Source organism: Schistocerca nitens, chromosome 1 (assembly GCF_023898315.1).
Source record: "Schistocerca nitens isolate TAMUIC-IGC-003100 chromosome 1, iqSchNite1.1, whole genome shotgun sequence".
NCBI classification, from domain to species: Eukaryota; Metazoa; Arthropoda; class Insecta; order Orthoptera; family Acrididae; genus Schistocerca; species Schistocerca nitens.
Genome location: NC_064614.1, coordinates 1268337670 through 1268359295, shown reverse-complemented (window position 1 = coordinate 1268359295; position 21626 = coordinate 1268337670). Strand labels below are relative to the sequence as shown.

The 21626-nt window shown below is 43.3% G+C and overlaps 1 protein-coding gene across 1 annotated transcript in view; it reads left to right on the top strand.

Annotated features, from left to right (window-relative positions):
- LOC126234004 (uncharacterized) overlaps window positions 1-21626 on the top strand; it is a 90294-nt gene that overhangs the window by 66064 nt on the left and 2604 nt on the right. The window contains exon 4 of the mRNA XM_049942899.1: window positions 10255-10419. Coding sequence (XP_049798856.1) covers window positions 10255-10419 — 165 coding nt within the window. The remainder of the gene's footprint in view (window positions 1-10254; window positions 10420-21626) is intronic.

Here is a 21626-nt window from a genome sequence, read left to right as displayed (position 1 = left end):
TGGTGTCCTTGCTTATGTTGGCCCCCGCTATCCTCCTGGTTCTGTTGGTTTTACATTTCGGCTTTGTTGCATAATCATCTCCTCCTTTTGGCATTCCTTGGTCCCCCTCTGGGGTTTGACCTCCATTACAAAATTTCTCCTCCATAGTGTGAGCCATTTGGGGAAGAGCACCTTACCTAGTGTCTCCGGCGTGCGCCCTCCTAGTACATTCCACCTTTTATTTCACGTCGTTGCCTGATACTAGTGTGCATAGCCAGCACGGTAGCCAGCCCGTGTGGTGGGGTCGCTATGTACCCTTTTGGTTGAGCCCCCTGAACGCACAGGGATCACACTTCTGATACCTGAGCTGTGACCTCCTCATGCATGCCTTGGAGTGGTTGCTCGTCATCCTGGAGCATCGGAACTCCCGGCACTGGCCGCCGTGCCAGATGGCCCTTGCTGTGGCTGGGTGCCGCCCGTGAGGAGAGCCCCTGATCGGAGTGGGTGGTATCAGGGCGGACGCTATGCAAATGAAATGCATATGGGTCCAGAACTCTGGCCGTTCTTCTGCGGCCGTCTCTCTGCATGGAACTGATTCCTCAAGTGCTGCTTCTCTTGCCCCTTCGGCCTTCCCTTCCATGGCTACCCCCTGGGAAGAGGGTCAGGCCCGTCAGCTAGGGGCGAAACCTTTCCCCCGTTATCTAGTTTGCACCAGGACTGATGGAGATACTTTCACCAATACCAAATATTTATTCTTTGTGGAACACATTGAAGACGAGTTCGGCAAAGTGGACTCCCTGAGCAAGATGCGGTCGGGTTCGTTGCTGATAAAAACTGCTTCAGCTGCCCAATCTGCGGCGCTTCGTGCCTGTACCCATCTTAGTACAATTCCTGTGTCCATTACCCCCCACCAGTCTCTAAATATGGTACAAGGTGTGATTTTTCACAGGGACCTCATCCTTCAAACTGATGAGGAACTTTGGGACAATCTCGGACGGCAGGGTGTTCACTTTGTTCAGCGTGTTCAGAAGGGTCCTAAAGACAATCGTATTGATACTGGTGCCTTTATCCTGGCCTTTGAAGGGGATACCCTCCCTGAGAAAGTTAAGATTATGGTCTATCGATGTGATGTGAAGCCGTACATCCCACCTCCTATGAGGTGTTTTAAGTGCTTGCGTTTTGGACACATGTCTTCCCGCTGTTCACAGGCCCCTCTCTGTGGTGACTGTGGATGTCCACTCCATGAGGAGTGTGTGTGTAAATTGTCATGGTAGTCATTCTCCACGTTCACCAGATTGCCCAGTATATAAGAAGGAGAAAAAGATACAGGAGTATAAGTCCCTCAATCGTTTAACCTACACAGAGGCCCGTAAGAAATATACACGACTTCACCCTGTGTCCATGACAAAGCTGTCGAGCTTTGCAACACTTTAAGAGGCACCCATCCGTAGCCAATCTTACTACCTTTAAATGCCTCCGCGCTAAAGCCCGTTATTTAATCAAACAGAGCAAGTGGATATGTTGGGAATGATTCGTTTCTTCCCTTAGTTCTACTGTCCCTCTGTCACGGGTATGGGCTACACTTCGCGCTCTCCAAGGTTGCCATCGTCAGTCCACCCTCCCAGGCCTTCACCTCCCAGATGGCATTTGTACGGACCCATTAGTTCTTGCAGAACATCTTGCGACCCATTTTGCAGTGGCGTCAGCGTCAGCCTCCTATCCAGCTGCTTTCCTGCACCAAAAACAGCGGGCTGAAGCTTCCACCTTATGTTTCACCCCTTGTGAGTCATAATCTTACAATGAACCTTTTACTGAATGGGAATTTCTTTCTGCTCTATCTTCTTCTCATGATACGGCCCCTGGCCCAGATTCCATTCATAACCAACTGCTTCAACATCTCAGTGCTCCACAACGGCAACATGTTCTTCGGGTGTTTAACCGTATCTGGCTCCAGGGTGACTTCCCTTCTCAGTGTAGGGATAGCATCGTGGTTCCTGTCCTTAAGCCTGGTAAGAACCCCCTATCTGTTGACAGCTATCGGCCAATTAGTTTGACCAATGTTGTTTGTAAGTTACTTGAACAGATGGTAGCCCGTCGGCTCAATTGGGTCCTCAAATCTCGGGATCTATTGTCCCCTTACCAGTGTGGCTTTCGAGAGGGACGGTCTTCAATCGATCATTTACTTCGCTTGGAATCTGCAGTTCGGCAGGCTTTTTCCCAGCTCCGCCATTTGTTTGCAGTGTTTTTTGACCTTCGCAAGGTCTATGACACGGCCTGGCGCCATCACATCTTACTTACCCTTCATCAGTGGGGTCTTCGGGGCCCACTACTGATTTTTATCTGCCAGTTCCTGTTCCATCGGTCATTCAGAGTTTGAGTTGGTACTGTTTTTAGTTCTCCACGGACCCAGTAGACGGGCATCCCACAGGGTTCTGTCTTGAGTGTCCTTCTTTTCCTCATTGCTATCGATGGACTTGTGGCCTCTGTTGCTCGTTTGGTCGCCCCTGCCCTGTATGTGGATGATTTCTGCATTTGGGTTAGTTCCTCCTTGATGGCATCTGCAGAATGGCAGCTCCAGGTAGCTATACGGCGTGCCTCTGCATGGACCCTCTCACATGGGTTTCAGTTCTCTCCTTTAAAATCGCGGGTGGTCCACTTCTGTCGCCGTAATACGATCCACCCTGATCCAGAGCTCTATCTCGCTGCACAACAATTGCCTGTGGTCCCACAGTTTCGTTTCCTGGGTCTTCTTTTCGACAACAAGCTCACTTGGCTGCCCCATATCAGACTCCTGAAGGTAGGATGTTTCCGTAAACTCAATGTCCTTCGCTTCCTTGCCCACTCCTCTTCGGGTGCGGACCGTTCCCTCCTTCTCCATCTTTATCGTGCTCTAGTTCTGTCTCGCTTGGACTATGGTTGTCAAGTTTATGGTTCAGCTGCTCCTTCCACACTGCACGTGCTGGATCCAGTCCACCATCGTGGTATCCGTTTGGCCACCGGTGCCTTCCCTACTAGCCCTGTTGATAGTCTCCTGGTTGAAGCTGGGATCCCCCCACCCTTTCTGTTCAGCAGTCCCAGCTTCTGGTGTCTTATGCACTCGCTATCCGTTCCTCTCCCACTCATCCTTCCTATTCTATCCTGTTCCCAGATCATGGACGTCGCCCACCCGACTCCTGCCCACGGGCGGGTTTACCGGTTTGGCTCCGCCTTGCGTCTCTTTGCCGTGATTTTCAGCTTCCTTCTTTGTCTGTCTTCCTCGCTCCCTCCCCTCCATCCCTCCTTGGTTAGTTCCTCGGCCTCGAATTCGGATGGATCTCCGCCGCAGTCCGAAAGATTCCATCTCCCCGGTGGTGTTCCGTTCCTTTTTCCGCCAAATGTTATGGGAGTTTCGGGATGCTGTTGTTTTTCACACTGATGGCTCTACATCTGCTGATCATGTTGGGTATGCCTTCACGTCCTCTGTTGGAACGGAAAATCATCTGCTGCCACCTACATGTGGGGTGTTTACTGTGGAATTGATGGCAATTTCCCAGGCCCTTACCTTTATTAAACAGTCCCAACACAACCGCGTTTTGTTATGTACGGACTCAATGAGTGGCCTTCTTGCTATCGACCGGTGTTTTTCGCGCCATCCCTTGGTCTCTGCCATCCATCACCATCTCGCTGATATTCACCATGCTGCTTGTTCCATTGACTTCCTTTGGTTCCCTGGCCATGTGGGTATCCCGGGTAATGAGCTCGCTGATCGTTTGGCTGGGGGAGCAGTCACTTACCCCCCATTTTCTGTAACCCCTCCTGCAGCGGATTTACGGCTTCACATCAAATCCCACTTCGCACAGTCATGGGCCATTTCTTGGGAGGCTACTCCCCTGTCTAATAAACTTCATGCGATTAAGGTGACACCAGGCCCGTGGCGTTCTTCCTTTCACCTCTCCCGAAAGGACTCGACCACACTGTGTCGTCTCCGCATTGGCCATACCAGGCTGACCCATGGTTTTCTTTTGCGTGATGAGCCACCCCCACTTTGTGGTTGTGGAGCCTTCCAGTCAGTAGCCCACATTTTGGTTGAATGCCCCCTTCTTTTGGCTCTGCGTGCTAAGTACAGACTCGCCCACACTTTACCTTTGATGTTGGCTGACGATTCCCGGATGGTCTCTCTGGTTCTCAGTTTTAAGGTTTTTAATCTCTCTCTGGTGTTGGGGCAGGGCGGTGAGTGTTTGGGTGTCTCCCACTGTAAGCCGTGTTTGGAGATTCCCAATTCACCTCCCTGACCGAGATCCTCTTTTCTTCCCCTTTTACTCTGTTTTTACCTTTATTTCTTTTTAAGGATTGGTTAGTCTCCTTTTTCCATACGTATTTCTACATTCTAGCGGTTGCACCTTTTAAGTCACAGGTGGTCTTGCCTATGCTGCTTCAGCATAGCGTTTTGTTCGTTCTCTTGCCGACTTCCCTCATTTTGTTTTTTACCATTGACGACATGACTGCCCTTTTACGTTTTTACCTTTTTCCCTTTTATTGTTCTGACTTTCCTGAGATGTCCCATTAGCGGAATGGACCATATTTGAATCAAGGGACTGATGACCTTGCTGTTTGGTCCCTTCAACCTCAAACAACCAACCAACCAACCAACCACTTAGCCAGTGGTACTGCCCATATGTTTAGTGCCATGAAGGAAAGGCAAGTAGGGGTTACCAGGATATAGCATCTTGCCTGCTGAAGTATATCCAGAGTCTTCCTCAATCTGTGAAGCACGTCTCAGCCTTCAGTGACTACTGTGGAGGCCAGAACAAGAGCCATCTAATAGTAAAATTTGGTGTTATATTGTTATGAACACTCAAATTGAAACTTTTGATCACAATTTCCTCATTTCTGGACATACATACAATGAATGTGCTCAGGACATCGGGATCATTGAACTTAAAAGAAAGAGGAACCAATGTGACATTTATATACTGGAAGACTGGATAAATCTGGCTGCCACAGCAAGTCGAAAATTTGAAAATTTGTTGTTACTAAAATGATGGATGAAGACTTCATTGATCTTCAGCCACTAAACCGATGCTTTAGGAACACTGTGCCAGGGATTTGAGGAATGCAGGTACATAATTTTGAAAAGGCAAACCCATATATCCTTTTTTATAAGACAACATTAGCTGAAGGTATTCTGCCTCACAAGGAACTGCCAATGAAAAAACAATGAACAGGAAAAATGCCTAAACAACTTACCTGTCTTCAATCCATTGCGGTGAAGGCAAAGCTAAAATACACAAAATATGAAAACCTGATGGAAAGTCTGCAATTTGTGCCACAGATATACCACCAATTTTATAAACGTTTGTCCCATGAAACATAGACTGGTGAACCATTTGCACGCAATACTCATTTGGATGATGATGATGATGATGATGATGATGTCACTACAGACTTGGGTAACAACATCTATGACACAGATGATGATTGTGATACATGTTGATAAGTGTAGAACCCGAATATTTGCATTTTGTAAATCAATCAGTACACTATTGATGCAATACTGTATCCTATTATAACAATAAATGTCTGTTATGTTGAGTATGTACTCCGAGCATTATCATTTTATTGTATTGTAAGTGAGAGGTAAAGGGTTCTAAGTGCATATTGTCCAATCTTTGTACCTATTAACTATGAACCAGGTGTTCTACTTATCTATTATCATTGGTAATAAAAGGCTAAGGACCCGAGTATTCATCTGAAATGTTCGAAATGGTGAAAATCTTGTGTCACCTCCTATGAAAACCATTGAACTTTGACTTTCGTTTTCTCAAAACTATGATTTTGTCTCTTAGACCCCTTGACCTCTGGGGTCCTCATTTCTTTTCAGTGTGACTTAGTAGAGAATTGATAGGTACTCTCATGATTGTAAATGCATGGTCATCTTCAAATGGGTGGATAAAAAGATTATTTTTATTTTATCATTTGCTAAATCATTATTGGTTTACTAACATGATGAGTCTACAATTTCTAACACATTCCTATATTACAAGAAAGCGTTATTTACTGTAAACCAGTGTAAAGAACGAATCTAATGTTTGTGAAGGATTATAGAACTTTTAAGTTCCATACATTTCTGATCCTTATAATATGTACTAGCAAATTTTGAGACAACAATAACCTAATTAGAAATGTAGGTACTTACCTTTTGGGCCCTTCTTATGTACATGATAATACACTCATTGTTTAAACTCAGACAAAAAAAGTTAAAAAAAAGTGCATCAAATATGTAGTATTTCTAGTCAAGCTTTATGAAGAATGAAATAAAATGAAGTTAATACAAAACTCTAGGTGCTCTCCAGCACACACATGAACAAAATGTTTGGATTTTTTATATTCTGAGAATAATTCCTAGAGAGTTTCAAATGAAAGTCAAAAGGAAGTTCCATAGTGGCTTCTGTCTTCATATGGTTTCCTAACAACTTACAAGTTGTAACATAATTTTACAACGATAAGATTCGAATTTATTGCCCTCATTGCTATTCATTAGTATTTATGTTGTTCCTTTTACAAAAGTAATGTGTATTCATATGATTTTTCTGTTGTTTGGATCTGTTTGTTTTGCAGTGAATCTGCCATACAGAGAGTGGGTTTTTACAATAATGGAGATATTCAGGGAGGGGGGGGGGGGGGGGAGAAAAAAATATTTTCAAACCATTTTTCTGTGGTTAATCATGCTATATAATGTCTAGATGACTCTAGTGTTGTTTTCAACGTCTACAGTTGGTAAAAACCATTGCTTAAATCGAGATAACTGTACTCTATCTGGTTGGGCTTTCATATTCATAAAATAAAATATATGATAATTATTTAGTATAGCCTTTGAAAAAGTAATTTTTGGAATGTAATACTTTAGTTAAGAAATTAATAAATCACTGGTAAGCAGTTCACTGTACTTACGAATGTATTTTTAATTTATTGTAGTTACAGTAAAACTGTGTAGATGGTGTAGGTATCAAAAATAATTTCATGTAGAATAATTGTGCCTAGCAGACAACTGGTTATCATCATACGATTTTTAAGTGCCGTGGACTGCTTTACAAAAATTCTGAACACACCCATTGACAACTGCTGTGGCCGGATAATAGGTAAGTAGCTGGCTGTGTTCATATAGGACTTTGAACTCCAAATTGCCTCTTATTTACTGAAAAAATTGGCCTTGTTTGGGATTTGATTAAAAATGGTCTGACCCTGGCAGGTAGGGGGGGGGGGGTCCAGGTCTTGAGACTATTGAGATTTGGAGGTCCCCACAACAGGCCACCGTATTATTGCTCTGAGTCTCCACTGTCTGCCATTCCACCATATTCCAGCCATTATAAAAATTGTCCACATAATTTGTAAGCACTGTAAATTTGCTGAATCGATGCTTGCTATCTTTTATTCTCAGACACACAGAGTTTCATCTATGACTGATGCTCTTTGCTGACTCTCTCATCTCTTACACATACTCATTTACTCCACAGTATATCATTGGATAATATGATTTTAATTCAGTTTGGCCACCAACTTGCCTTGAAGATGGTTACATGTTTAACAGCTGAAATACTGGAAGAAGGAACAATGCTGTCCTAGATGCATGACCGAATGACAATGGAACTGATTACTTGATGAAGAAGATCAGTTTAATGTCTCATGACTCATATTCTTTTGACTTATTGCCGGATAAAATATTTTTTTGTTCCCCACTGTCAACCCAAGAATGCAGGAACAATCATTTTCATCACCTCAGGAAGCTGTTGAGTCTGCAAATGGTGTTTGAGTTTCGGACAGTGCTTCCGTAATTGGTTTAAACAGATGCAGAATTCTAGAAATTTTAAAAGCAAATACTTTGAACAACAATAAAACAATTATGCCAGAATAAATATTTTTCTTTCATTATTTTATAAACATGTAATAGGCAGCCCTTGTACCACACATTACTTCAATTTTCCCTACTCAGATCATGTTGTTAATGTAGAATATGAAGAAATCTAGTCGGAGATAACATTATTGTCTTAACCTTATGAACACCACCGTCTCTTTGGGGCCGCAGCTTTATATATTCTATGGTATGGGTTGGAAAGACCTTCCCAAAAAGTATATGACATACCTTAAGTCTTATATCCATGTTAAACTGTATCACAGTATAACTCAAATTAATGTGCATTTCTGAGTTAATGTTCAACCTTTCTTCATTTTATGTTGCACGTCACATGTTCTGTTGACACATACAAGGTATTTAGTGAGACATCTGAAAAATTTGCTGATTTCAGCTGTAATCTTTGGCATGAAGCTTATAACTTCCGATCAACATATTTACACTTTTAGGTCCTTTCATTTCCTCTCTTGAATAGAATTATAACCACTCCTACTATCCACTCATTTGGGTTTTTGCTCTGACAGCTGTAGTGCAGTACTTTCCGCAGCGTACTACCATATTGCTATTTTGTCAGATGATGATATGAATATTCCAGGTTGTACTGCAAGATACGTTGTGAAAACGGCACCAACCATTAACATGATGGCAGTTTTCTTTAACACATTTTATTGTTTCTTGCCATTAACTGTTTTGATAGTTTCGTTAATTACCAGATGGCTGCATCAAACAACAAACTGTCTTCAAAGTATTCAGTGGCTGATTAACGTTTGTCTTGTAAAAGCAGTGCAGCCACCTGATGATTAACAAAACATTCGAACTGGTCATTGCAAGAAACAATAAAATGTGTTAAAGAAAAAGTTCATAAATTTTGTGGTTGACAACTGTTTTTGCAACATATCCTATGCCCATATTTGCCACGTTCAGTAGTAAAGATATCTAGAGCTCTGTCTGTTTCTCGAATTTTTGAGAGCATTCTCGATGAAAGTTGTAGTTACTGTATTTTGTTTATTTGTTCATTTATTTAATGCGACAAGATAGGGGATAAGGCTCTTCTTAATATCAAACCAGGCATTCCTGATTTTTTTTCTTCCTTCCACAATTCCTTTTTCATCTTTCAAGGAGGAGAGGACTCACCTGTTCCATTAACACCCAAAGTTGAGGTCTTATGTTTCGTATGTAATGTAACTCTTAGAAATGATAATGGCAGAAGTAAAAAAAAGTATAGCTTTGGCAGAATAAAAACATAATATAATAATAGAGATAATTTACAAGGGTGATTCAAATGAAAACGTTAAATTTGTAATAACAAATCGAAATTTTGCGCTGTTATCCTGTAAGTTCGTAAGCGTGCTACAAACTGCGTGCAGAATGACCTGTAAATGGTGGCATAGTGCAGATGCACACATACCGTCGCAGTATCAATATAAAGATGGCCGCCCCACTTGCGACTTGCACCAGGGAAGACCAGTGCTCTGTTATTCGGTTTTTGTGTAGTGAAGGTGCGAAACCTATTGAAATTCATCGATGAATGAAGGTTCAGTACGGTGATGCATGTTTGTCACAGCAGCAAGTCTATGAATTGAGTAGGAAGTTCGCAAATGGTGTGACTTCAGTGGAAGATGCTCCTCGTTCAGGTCAGGCACAACGAGTTGTGATTCCACAGAACATTGCAGGAGTTGAAGCGAAACCGCCGAGTGACACTGAATGACACTGCAGCATGTTTACAGGTAAGTCATGGGTCAGCACACCACATTGTGCATGATGTGATGTGCTCCAGTTTCACAAAGTGCCTGCAAGATGGGTGCCACGGCAGCTGACTCCTGAAATGAGAGAATGGCGTGTTGATGCTTGTGAAGAACTTCTTTGGCGCTTTGAACGAGAAGGTGATGGCTTCCTTGCAAGAATCGTTACTGGGGACAAAACCTGGGTTCACTTCCACCAACCAGAAACGAAGAGAGTCAGCAAGGAATGGTGCCATTCCTCATCACCAAGTGATTTCTATATGTTTGGACCACTCAAAGATGCAATGGGAGGAAAGAAGTTTTGTTCTGATGAAGACGTACGTTATGCGGTGCATGAGTGGTTGTGCCGTCTACCAAAAGAATTTTTTTCTAAAGGAATTTATGCACTTTGTAAGCGCTGGAGAACTTACATTGAGCATGGGGGAGATTATGTTGAAAAGTGATACAGCTTTGTACCACTTCTGCACAGTAAATAATATTTAATAAAATATTTAAGGTTTTCATTTGACTCACCCTTGTACATATAGGTAGATAAAGAGAAACCTGGGATAGTGCTAAAGAAAAAGTGGCAAACTGAGGAGAAAAAAATATTATGGTATTTTTACATAATCACTTCCTGCAGAATAAGTTTTTGCCTTGTTACAGGGGTTGATACCAATGAATTATGTTGTTGAAATCACAATACAGCCAATCAACAAATATGACCAGTGGGTGAAGGAGCTGGACCCCAACTCCAAGGTGACCACTCTTCCAGTGTTCCAGGCAGATGATGCACAAATCTACATGCGAAAGCACTCCACACTGGTCAGGGTAAGTTTTTGTCATAATATACCTAATTCTGGTCACAGTAAGTTTTGTGTAATGACACATGTAATACTGGTAACCCACATACATATAAACATACATATTCTGCAAGCCACTGTACAGTTGAAGGTGAAGGGTACCTTATGCCAATGTTAGTGATTTTCAGTGGCATTCCATTTCCATACTGAGGTGAGGAAAAAATGATGGTTTGTAGGCATTTGTGGTGAGATACAAACTGCTGGTGGCATAATGGTTCCCCATTCATCCTTGAATACAGCTCCTCTAAATTTACCCAACAACGTTTCATGAGAACAGCATTGTCTTCATCCAAGGAATGGCATTTCAGTTCCCCAAGCATTTCTGTTACACTATTGCATGTATTATAACAACTTTTAATGATGCTAGCAGCATATTATTAAAAGTTGGTATAACCCATGAGGCTAGCAACATATCCACCCCCATGGACAACGGACCTTACCATTGGTGGGGAGGCTTGCGTGCCTCAGCGATGCAGATAGCCGTACCATAGGTGCAACCAAAATGGAGGGGTATCTGTTGAGAGACCAGACAAACGTGTGGTTCCTGAAGAGGGGCAGCAGCCTTTTAAATAGTTGCAAGGGCAACAGTCTGGACGATGGACTGATCAGACTTGTAACACTAATCAAAACAGTCTTGCAGTGCTGGTACTGCGAACGGCTGAAAGCAAGGGGAAACAACAGCTGTAATTTTTACCGAGGGCATGCAGATTTACTGTATGGTTAAATGATGATGGCGTCCTCTTGGGTAAAATATTCCGGAGGTAAAATAGTCCCCTATTCAGATATCTGGGTGGGGACTACTCAGGAGGACGTCGTTATCAAGAGAAAGAAAACTGGTGTTCTACGGATTGGAGCGTGGAATGTCAGATCCCTTAATCAGGCAGGTGGGTTAGAAAATTTAAAAAGGGAAATGGATAGGTTAAAGTTAGATATAGTGGGCATTAGTGAAGTTAATGAATAAAAAAATAGGAGTGCAGGTAAGCTACTGCCAACAGCATAGTGGATGCATTATTGTGGCCAAGATAGACACGAAGCCCACACCCACCACAGTAGTACAAAAATATATGCCAACTAGCTCCACAGATGGCGAAGAGATTGATGAAATGTATGATGAGATAAAAGAAATTATTCAGATAGTGAAAGGAGACGAAAATTTAATAGTCATGGGTGACTAGAATTCGATAGTAGGAAAAGGAAGGGAAGGAAAAGTAGTAGGTGAATATGGAATGGGGGTAAGAAATGAATGAGGGAGCTGTCTGGTAGAATTTTGCACATAGCGTAACTTAATTATAGCTAACACTTGGTTCAAGAATCATGAAAGAAGCTTGTATACATGGAAGAGGCCTGGAGATACTGGAAGGTTTCAGTTAGATTATATAATAGTAGACAGAGATTTAGGAACCAGGTTTTAAATTGTAAGACATTTCCAGGGGCTCTGACCACAATCGTTTGGTTGTTAACTGTAGATTAAAACTGAAGAAACTGCAAAAAGATGGGAATTAAAGGAGATGAATCCTGGATAAAGTGACAGAACCAGAGGTTGTAGAGAGTATCAGGGAGAGCATTAGGGAATGATTGACAGGAATGGGGGAAAGAAATACAGTAGAAGAAGAATGGGTAGCTTTGAAAGACGAAATAGTGAAGGTAGCAGAGGATCAAGTAGGTAAAAAGATGAGGGCTAATAGAAATCTTTGGGTAACAGAAGAGATATTTAATTTAATTGATGAAAGGACAAGATATAAAAATGCCATAAATGAAGCAGGCAAAAAGGAATACAAATGTCTTAAAAATGAGATCGACAGGAAGTGCAAAATGGCTAAGCAGGGATGGCTAGAGGACAAATGTAAGGATGTAGAGGCGCATATCACTAGGGGTAAGATAGATACTGCCTACAGGAAAATTAAAGAGACCTTTGCAGAAAAGAGAACCACTTATGTGAATATCAAGAGCTCAAGTGGAAACCCAGTTCTAAGCAAAGAAGGGAAAGCAGAAAGGTGGAAGGAGTATATAGAGGATCTATACAAGGGCGATGTACTTGAGGACAATATAATGGAAATGGAAGAGGATGTAGATGAAGATGATATGGGAGATATGATACTGCATGAGTTTGATAGAGCACTGAAAGACCTAAGTCAAAACAAGGCCCCAGGAGTATACAACATCCCATTAGAACTACGCACAGCCTTGGGAGAGCCAGCCCTAACAAAACTCTACCATCTGTTGAGCAAGATGTATGAAACAGGAAAAATACCCTCAGACTTCAAGAAGAATATAATAATTCCAATCTCAAAGAAAGCAGGTGTTGAGAGATGTGAAAATTACCGAACTATTAGTTTAATAAGTCACAGCTGCAAAATATTAACGCGAATTCTTTACAGATAAATGGAGAAACTGGTAGAAGCCAACCTCGGGGAAGATCAGTTTGGATTCCGTAGAAATATTGGAACACGTGAGGCAATACTGACCCTATGACTTACTGTAGAAGATAGATTAAGGAAAGGCAAGCCTACATTTGTAGCATTTGTAGTTTTAGAGAAAGCTTTTGACAACGTTTACTGGAATACTCTCTTTCAAATTCTGAAGGTGGCCAGGGTAAAATACAGGGAGCGAAAGGCTATTTACAATTTGTACAGAAACCAGATGGCAGTTATAAGAGTCGAGGGACATGAAAGGGAAGTAGTGGTTGGGAAGGGAGTCAGACAGGGTTGTAGTGTCTCCCTGATGTTATTCAATCTGTACATTGAGCGAGCAGTAAAGGAAGAAAAAAAAATATTCGGAATAGGAATTAAAATCCATGAAGAAGAAATAAAAACTTTGAGGTTCGCCGACGACATTGTAATTCTGTCAGAGACAACAAAAGACCTGGAAGAGCAGTTGAACGGAATGGACAGTGTCTTGAATGGAGGATATAAGCTGAACATTAATAAAAGCAAAACGATGATGATGGAATGTAACCAAATTAAATCGGGTGATGCTGCGGGTTTTACATTAGGAAATGAGACACTTAAAGTAGTAATGTGGGGAGCAAAATAACTGATGATGGTCGAAGTAGAGAGGATATAAAATGTAGACTGGCAATGGCAAGGAAATGGCAATGGCAAGGAATTTCTGAAGAAGAGAAATCTGTTAACATCGAGTATAGATTTAAGTGTCAGGGGCCGAGCGGTTCTAGGTGCTTCAGTCTGTAACTGCGCAACTGCTACGATCACAGGTTCAAATCCTGCCTCTGGCATGGATGTGTGTGATGTCCTTAGGTTGGTTAGGTTTATGTGTCCTAAGTTATAGGGAACTGATGACCTCAGATGTCGAGCCCCATAGTGCTCAGAGCCATTTGAACCATTTTTTAAGAGTCAAAAAGTCGTTTCTGAAAGTATTTGTATGGAGTGTAGCCATGTATTGAAGTGAAACATGGACGATAAATAGTCTGGACATGAAGAGAATAGAAGCTTTCGAAATGTGGTGCTACAGAAGAATGCTGAAGATTAGATGGGTAAATCACATAGCTAATGAGGAGGTACTGAATAGAATTGGGGAGAAGAGGAGTTTGTGGCACAACTTGATGAGAAGAAGGGACCGGTTGGTAGGACATGTTCTGAGGCATCAAGGAATCACCAATTTAGCATTGGAGGGCAGCGTGGAGGGTAAAAATTGTAGAGGGAGACCAAGAGATGAATACACTAAGCAGATTCAGAAGATCGTAGGTTGCAGTAGGTACTGGCACACATTGCCCCCACTAGGCAGTGTCACCGCTCCTCCCTTTGTGGGACCCACAAAGGCGGCATGAACATGCTGGAAGTGACTGGGAGGAGCGGTGACACTGCCTAGTGGGGGCGATGTGTGCCACGAAACTTTATTTTGTTGGCACGGAATGCAGGCACACACCCAGGCTTGGCAGTCGCGATGCATGTTATGCCAGACGAAGCGCTCTGAAATAAGTCTGGTAGAGGCTCTCACACCTGGATGAGCTAGGTTGTGTAATTTGTTGAACACTTGTCACTGTAGAGGTTTGGGTATGAAGGGACGCAGTGTACCAGTTGATTCGTTACACCAAACCTCATCTGTGACAGCGGGAAAGGTGGATCGCACAGGTTTGAGTGACGAGCTGTGATCGGAAATAAGGTCCATAGTGTCCATGTTGGAAGACTGCAGCTGAGGCAAGTTAGAGAGGTCTTTCAGAGTCATGAGAGCGCTGACACGAGATAAAAAATCTGTGACCACATTATCTGCACCCTTGATGTATTGTATGTCAGAGGTAAATTGCAATATAAAGTCCAAATGACGGAAGTGTCTAGGTGGAGGGTCAGTCGGGGGGTTCTTTACAGCAGCAACCAAAGGTTTATGGTCGGTTAAAATGTAGAAGTCCTTACCCTCAACCTCAGCGCAAAAGTGTTTCACAGCCTTGTAAACTGCCAAGAGCTCCCTATCAAAGGCTGATTACTTTTTTTGAGCGCCGTTGAGCTTCTTACAAAAGAACTGCAAAGGAGAGGTAGTATCTCTGATGGTTTGGCTGAGGACAGCACCTACTGCAGTATCACTGGCATCCGCGGTAATAAAAAATGTAGCGTCCGGATGCGGGTGGGCAACAGTCACTGCGTTTGCTAGTAGGTGCTTCAGTTTGTCAAAAGCTTGTTCCATGGCAGGGGTCCAGGGGACCGGGCGGATACCTGTCATATTTTTGCCAGCAAGGGCATCTGTTAGGGGTGCCTGAACCTCGGCTGTTGCAGGCAAGTGCTTCCTATAATAGTTAACTGTTCTCAAACCTGCGCAGCTCCTTAAATGAGTGAGGCCGTGGCAAATCCAAAACAGGTTTGATTTGATCCTTGGGAGGAGTGAGGCCCTTAGCTGACACGATGTAGCGTAAGAATCTTACTGAAGTCTGGTGTAACTGGAGCTTCTTATTATTCAGTTCAACACCGGTAGCAGTAAGAGTGTCCTTAACAATCTGCAAATGTTCCTTGTTCTTTTGCAAAGTAGGACTGAAAATAAGAATGTCGTCCAAGTAAATAAAACAAAAATCCAGATGAAACAACACCTTGTTTATGAATCTCTGCCAAGTTTGTGCAGCGTTGCGGAGGCCAAAGGGCATGAACTGGTACTGGAAAAGGGCGAAAGGTGTTGTAACAGCTGTCTTTTCAATATCCTCTGGTGCCATCGGAATTTGATGATAGGCCCTCCTACAGTCCACTACTGAGAAATATTTGGCGCCTGCCAGAGCATGGTTAAAATCCGCAACGTTAGGAACCGGGTACTTGTCTATGATAGTACGAGATTTCAACTTAGTATAGTCGTCAACTATACCCCAGGTGCCGTCGCTTTTTGTGATGAATTGGATAGGTGATGGTTCAATGAAGCCGGCTGTTACGAGATCGTCTATTTGTTCGTGAGCCACTTTCATGAGTTCTGGCTTGAGATGGCGTGGTTGGCAAGAGATAGGCAGTCCGTCTTGCAAGCAAAGTTTGTGGGTGGTTCCGTCTGTAACCATGGAAACGCATGACGCGGTACACGAGGCGACTGTCTATGGTATAGTATGTGTGGTGGCCGCTAGGCTGGGTTGTGGCACGGACGACGAAAGTTTGCATAAGTGCCAACTGTTGGGTGGCTGGGAGTGACAAACAAGTGAGCTACGCGAAACAAGGTTGGTACACTGTTTATTAGTAACCGAAGGCGCCGCTGTTGAGCTTGGTGGCGGTAGCGGGCACGAATGACCAGCTGATGGCAGTAAATCAAAAACATTAACCTGTGCCTGGGAAGGTAGCTGCCCAAGCTGGGTTGTGGCACGGATGATGAAAGTTTGCATAAGTGCCAACTGTTGGGTGGCTGGGAGTGACAAACAAGTGAGCTACGCGAAACAAGGTTGGTACACTGTTTGTTAGTAACCGAAGGCGCCGCTGTTGAGCTTGGTGGCGGTAGCGGGCACGAATGAACAGCTGATGGCAGTAAATCTAAAACATTAACCTGTGCCTGGGAAGTTAGCTGCCCAAGCGAGGAGGGGGATGAATGTGTGCTCGAATTAACACAGTTAGAGCTGGCGGGAGCACAGAGACTGTACAGTTTGTGGCACATGGTCACAACTGCACTCGGGCGTGAGAACACTGTAGTGGCACCAACTAACCTTGTGTGTTGCCGAGGCGTCGTCTGCTGCAAGCTGCTGCCGTGCTGAAGATAACTCCTTACTTAGTCGTTGAGGCGATGGTGTAGCTCAAGTTGTTCCAAGCGCAGGCGTGTAGACTCGACACGCTCCGTGGGCCACTTATTGGTCCATGACAAGAGCTCAGAGGAGGGGTTATTACACTTCCTAGGCAGGTGGACCTGTTTGTCAGTACTACTGACACTCGACGAAGCACACGGGATGTGTTATGTGTAGGGTGGTAGAACACTGTATTCTTGACGAGGTCAGGCCACAGTTTGTGGTGTCGTAGAAAGTCGATGCCCAAAATGGGATCATCGATGTCAGCCACCAGGAAGGACCACTTCAGGTTGCACTCAGGCGAGAGGGACACTGCATATGAAGTAGATAGAGCCTAAGCACGGCAAGCTAGATGAGTTTACAGCACGTAGGACAGTTTTGTGTAGTCAGATCTTTTCAGTAGCAAGACGAGATGGGAGTAGGAAAATGATCTGCACCCGTGTTGATGAGAAAGTTGGTGCCAGAGTTCAAGTCGCGGACATAGACTCGTCCGTTCAAAGCCTTAGTGTTGGACACAGAATGGAGCATGTGCAGGCGCCTGTTGTTTACATTGCAGGAGGTGGCGCCGCTGCCTACCTGCAGTTGAAGTTTGGGTAGGAGCACGGCGGATTACAATTGTGTGCTTGTTCCCCAAATTTTGCATGGAAGAAACAGCATTTATGGGCAGACGTTTGCTCCTGTGAGTGGTCAGATGGTGGCGTCCCTGAATCTTCTGCGGAGTCAGATGTGCTGTTGTTGTGCGGACGTGAAGGTGCCGGTAGTGCGGCGAGCTTGACAGACGTAGGTTTAGTGGGGTGTCCACGTTGGGGCCCTGGTTGTGGTTGGAAACTGGCATAGCTGACGGACTGCTGGGCACGGCGTTCACATAATAGGGTGGAGTAAGCTCGATCAGCGGCACGCAAGCATTCGCTATTTGGTCTATCTTAGTAGGCAGAGATGGCCATTTAGACAGACAGAGGCAGCTTTTCCGTCCAAATCTCAGAGAGTGTGGCGTCTGGCATGTCGCACTCACCGTCGAGAAGTCGAAGGCATCACCACAGCTGGGACAGAGATCTGTCGCCGAGGCATTCTTCATAGATGAGCTGTCGAATGTTTTCTCTTCTTGTCTTGGAGACACATTCCAGTATTGTTTGTTTATCCGTAGCATACTTCTCGTTCGGAGGAGGTGACTTAACCAGGTTAAATTAAGTCGACACAGTCGTGGAGGTTGTTCATGAGGCATGTGAAACGGGCTTTGTCATCAAGTGCAGAGACACTGAAAGTTTGACCGACCAGGTTGAACCAGAATTCCAGGTGGGCAGGTTTGAATGCTGGAAGTTTCAGTAGATTCGATGAACTGGTGGTCAAAGAATGTGGGCAGCCAATCGCGGACACAGGAGTAAGCAAGTCAAAGTTAACTCTGCATCATGAGGGCGGTAGAGAGGAAGCAGATGTGCCGGCTGTGATCATAGTAGCTGGAGGAGAAGCGAAATCCGTAAGCAGGAAGTCCGGCGTGGAGCGAAGCGGGACCAGTTGTTGCGACGGAAGGTGAAAGTGGTCACGGCGGTTCTTTGACAGGTTATTATGCAATTGGTCCTCCACATCTGCAGCGAAATTGTCCATCGAAGAGTCACTTATGAGCTTGGTGGAACCTGTCGCACTTGAATTACTGCACTGATGAACACTCGGAGTAATAGGCTGGCGAATGCAATCCATGTAGTGTGCAACGGGCATGGAGTGATACACACATGGAGCTTGCACATTCAAAAAGGCGTCCTGTTGTGGCACATTATGAAAAATATGCTCCCCACTATTTACAGTACTTGCATTAAAGTTTGGTATCAGTGTGGAGTGGTTTCTTGTACTGCTGTGAGGAGAAAACTGAAGCACTTCAGGGCTAACAAAACCGGAGTCGGAGACTGCTGGTGTCATGTTCAAAACCGATGCACCTGACGAGGTCCCTGGGTTCTCAAGGACTGCAGAAATTCACGTCGGGTGCAGACTACAGCTGGCATGCTTGAATTTAGTTGCTGTTGCTGGTGAAAACTCGGTGGCAGTGGTGTGTTGTAGAAGGCCATTGTGTAGCGGACAAAGGTCCACACGGAAGCCGGCACGATAGTCACTTTGTACTTGTACATGACAAATGTAGAAGTCGAAGACTAGGCCGGAACTGAGGTCCCAGAAGTATACAAAACAAAGATCAACTCGAAGACATAATACACATATGATGTTCTGGCCTTTCGATCCATGGATCGACGCCACAAATAGTTTCTATTTTTTTAATCTGTCAATTTCCTTTTTTCTTCACTTAAATGAGTTTCAATTCAATGTGGTACCAAATTGTTCAGTACATCATGCTTGTTGAAATGTTGTGTTGTGCTGAATTTCGTATTGTTGCTGCAATATGAGTGATAAGTATAAAATGCTCCTTCCACTAGTGTGAGTACAACCAGTGGTTTTTCACAGTTGTGCCAGTGGCTTTTCATAGTTGTCAGTTGAATAATTTAATACCCTCAGAGTTATATTGTTTTTGTACTTTATTCTCAACATCATTTGATACTTAGGAGAAACAATTTTTGCTTTGGCTATGGGTAATTAAATGCTAATATTTTGTTGCAGGCGATGCAACAAGGATTCATTGTCAGTGAATTTATATGTAGTGGTTTCATCTTCACTGTTACTGTATTGTCCATGGATATTAGCCCTTTATTTTATCATGTTGTTGTACTTAGCTTTGTTTCATTGTTTAAGATGTGAAGATATATCACTAATGTTGTGTCCAGCTCTGATAAAGGTAACGCAAAACTCTGCTAATGTACACAACTTCTTCTCAGAAATACTTGGGTGTGAGGAGGGAGGGAGAAGAAAGGTCCAGTGACCTATCACCACCAATAGAGACCTCCCAGAGGAAAAGAGTGTATTTTTTGAACATTTTGCTAATGTTCTGATAAATTGCCACTTACTTCAAATAAAATGTGTTCTTTGTACTGCATGACAAAGACTGCATATTATTTTAGAGCAAGTTAAATGTTATTTTTTCGATCTGCACTGTGACTGTATGTATTTTTCATATATTTATAATATAAGGCGCAATATAATGTATTAATGTAAATATATATGTAGTGTATTAAGGCGAAGCGTTGTTACTAGAAAATTTGAAAAGTTCTTAACCAATTTACTTCAAATTTTGACATGAACATTTGGAAGGATATATACCATATATACTCGAATATTCGGCGCCCCGAATAATCTGCAGACCCCAATTTTGAAGAAGAGGAAAAAAAATTTATTTTGCTTTAATTTGTCAAAAAAAAAAAAAAAAATGTTCCAACGTTATGATGTGTTCAAAAGTATGTATAATAACTACTGGTTTGAAGCAACGCTGCTGTACAGGTTGATACATTATTAAAACGCAACCGATTCAGCGGCGTGCAGCTGGCCAGCCAGCGGGCGGGCAACCAGTGGCGTGCAGCTGGCCGGCTGGCCCATTAGATGGGCGGGCGGCCAGGGAACATTATCACCACCAGCCGGGACTCTACGCATACTTGCAACAGCAAAAAAAGAAATGTGAATTACAGTATCTTGCTTAAGAATTTGTTAATACGGTATGTGCAATAAAATATTTTAGTCAATACCGGTACGTTTCCTCTCTTACCACTCTATTCATCACTTTCATCATCATCACTAGGGGGAGAATCATTGTTGTCTTCACCATCTTCCCGTAGAGCCTCGTGCTCTGTTCCATCCAGTGAATTTGTGATTCCACATTTTTTGAAGGATTTTTCCACCAGTGGTTGCGGAATGGAGTCCCATGCACTTTGCATCCATTCATAAATCTGGGACAAATCTGGCTGTTTGATTTCTCCACTATGTGTGAACTTATGGTTTTCATCAGCCATCCATTGCGTATATCGCTGTTTAAGTGCAGCTTTGAATGGCCGATTTATACACACATCTAGTGGTTGTAGGATGGATGTTAGGTCTCCAGGGATAATGACCAAGTCAGTTTTCCCTTTTTGTAATTTGTCTCGCACTTCCTTAGTTATATGTCCACAGAAGCTGTGCAGGACAAACATGTTGCGTAAATTCAGTAACGCACCAGGATGACGTTGACAAACTCGTGTCACCCAGTCAATTATAAGTTCATTGTCCATCCACCCTTTCGGATTCGCTCTCACTAATACTGGTATGCCTTTTACTGATATTTTCGGAATAGTTTTCCTTTTAAATATCATGTAAGGTGGTAGCTTTCGTCCATCGCCAGTTACACACATCATCATCTTTGTTTCTCACTGCCGCCAGTTCATATCATGATGCTGGATTCTCCTTTCCTGTTCACTGTGTTGTCGAGTGGCATCTCAAAATAGACTGGCATTTGATCGCCATTATCAATTTGTGATAATATATAGGACTGTTTACGGCCCAGATTTATCACATAGCGATGAAAATTCACTATTTTTTCGTCGTAATTGCCTGGAAGCCGCTGAGCGATAGTAGTTTTCCTCTGGAATCCTAAACCATTTCGGTTGAAAAATCTTGATAGCCAGCCCCAGCCAGCTTTGAAACTGGTAATGCCTAGTTCTTTGGTTAAAGACAATGCTTTAAGTTGGCTCATTTCACTCGTCACCGCACATCCACATTGTTGCTTCTCATCTACATAATCGCAGAGCCTTTTCTCGAGGTCCGGATGCTTCGCTTTTTGGCCACGAAATGCCCGGCGATTACTATTAGTTTCTTGAAGCTGCGTTTTATTTTTTTGCCAGTCACAAATACAACTCTCACTCACGTCGTACTTTCTTCTTGCTGCACGGTTTCCAATATTTTCGGCTTCTTCAATAATTTTCACTTTTTTAGCAGTGTACGAGTGATAATGAGAACTTGTAGCCATAATTGACAAGTTTGAAGACATTAATACTTCACTCTTAACATGCTACAGATGCGTTACAGACTGAGGCCACAACAATGCAATAGTATAATGGGATGTATTGTTGGAGGCGGAGCAGTACCAA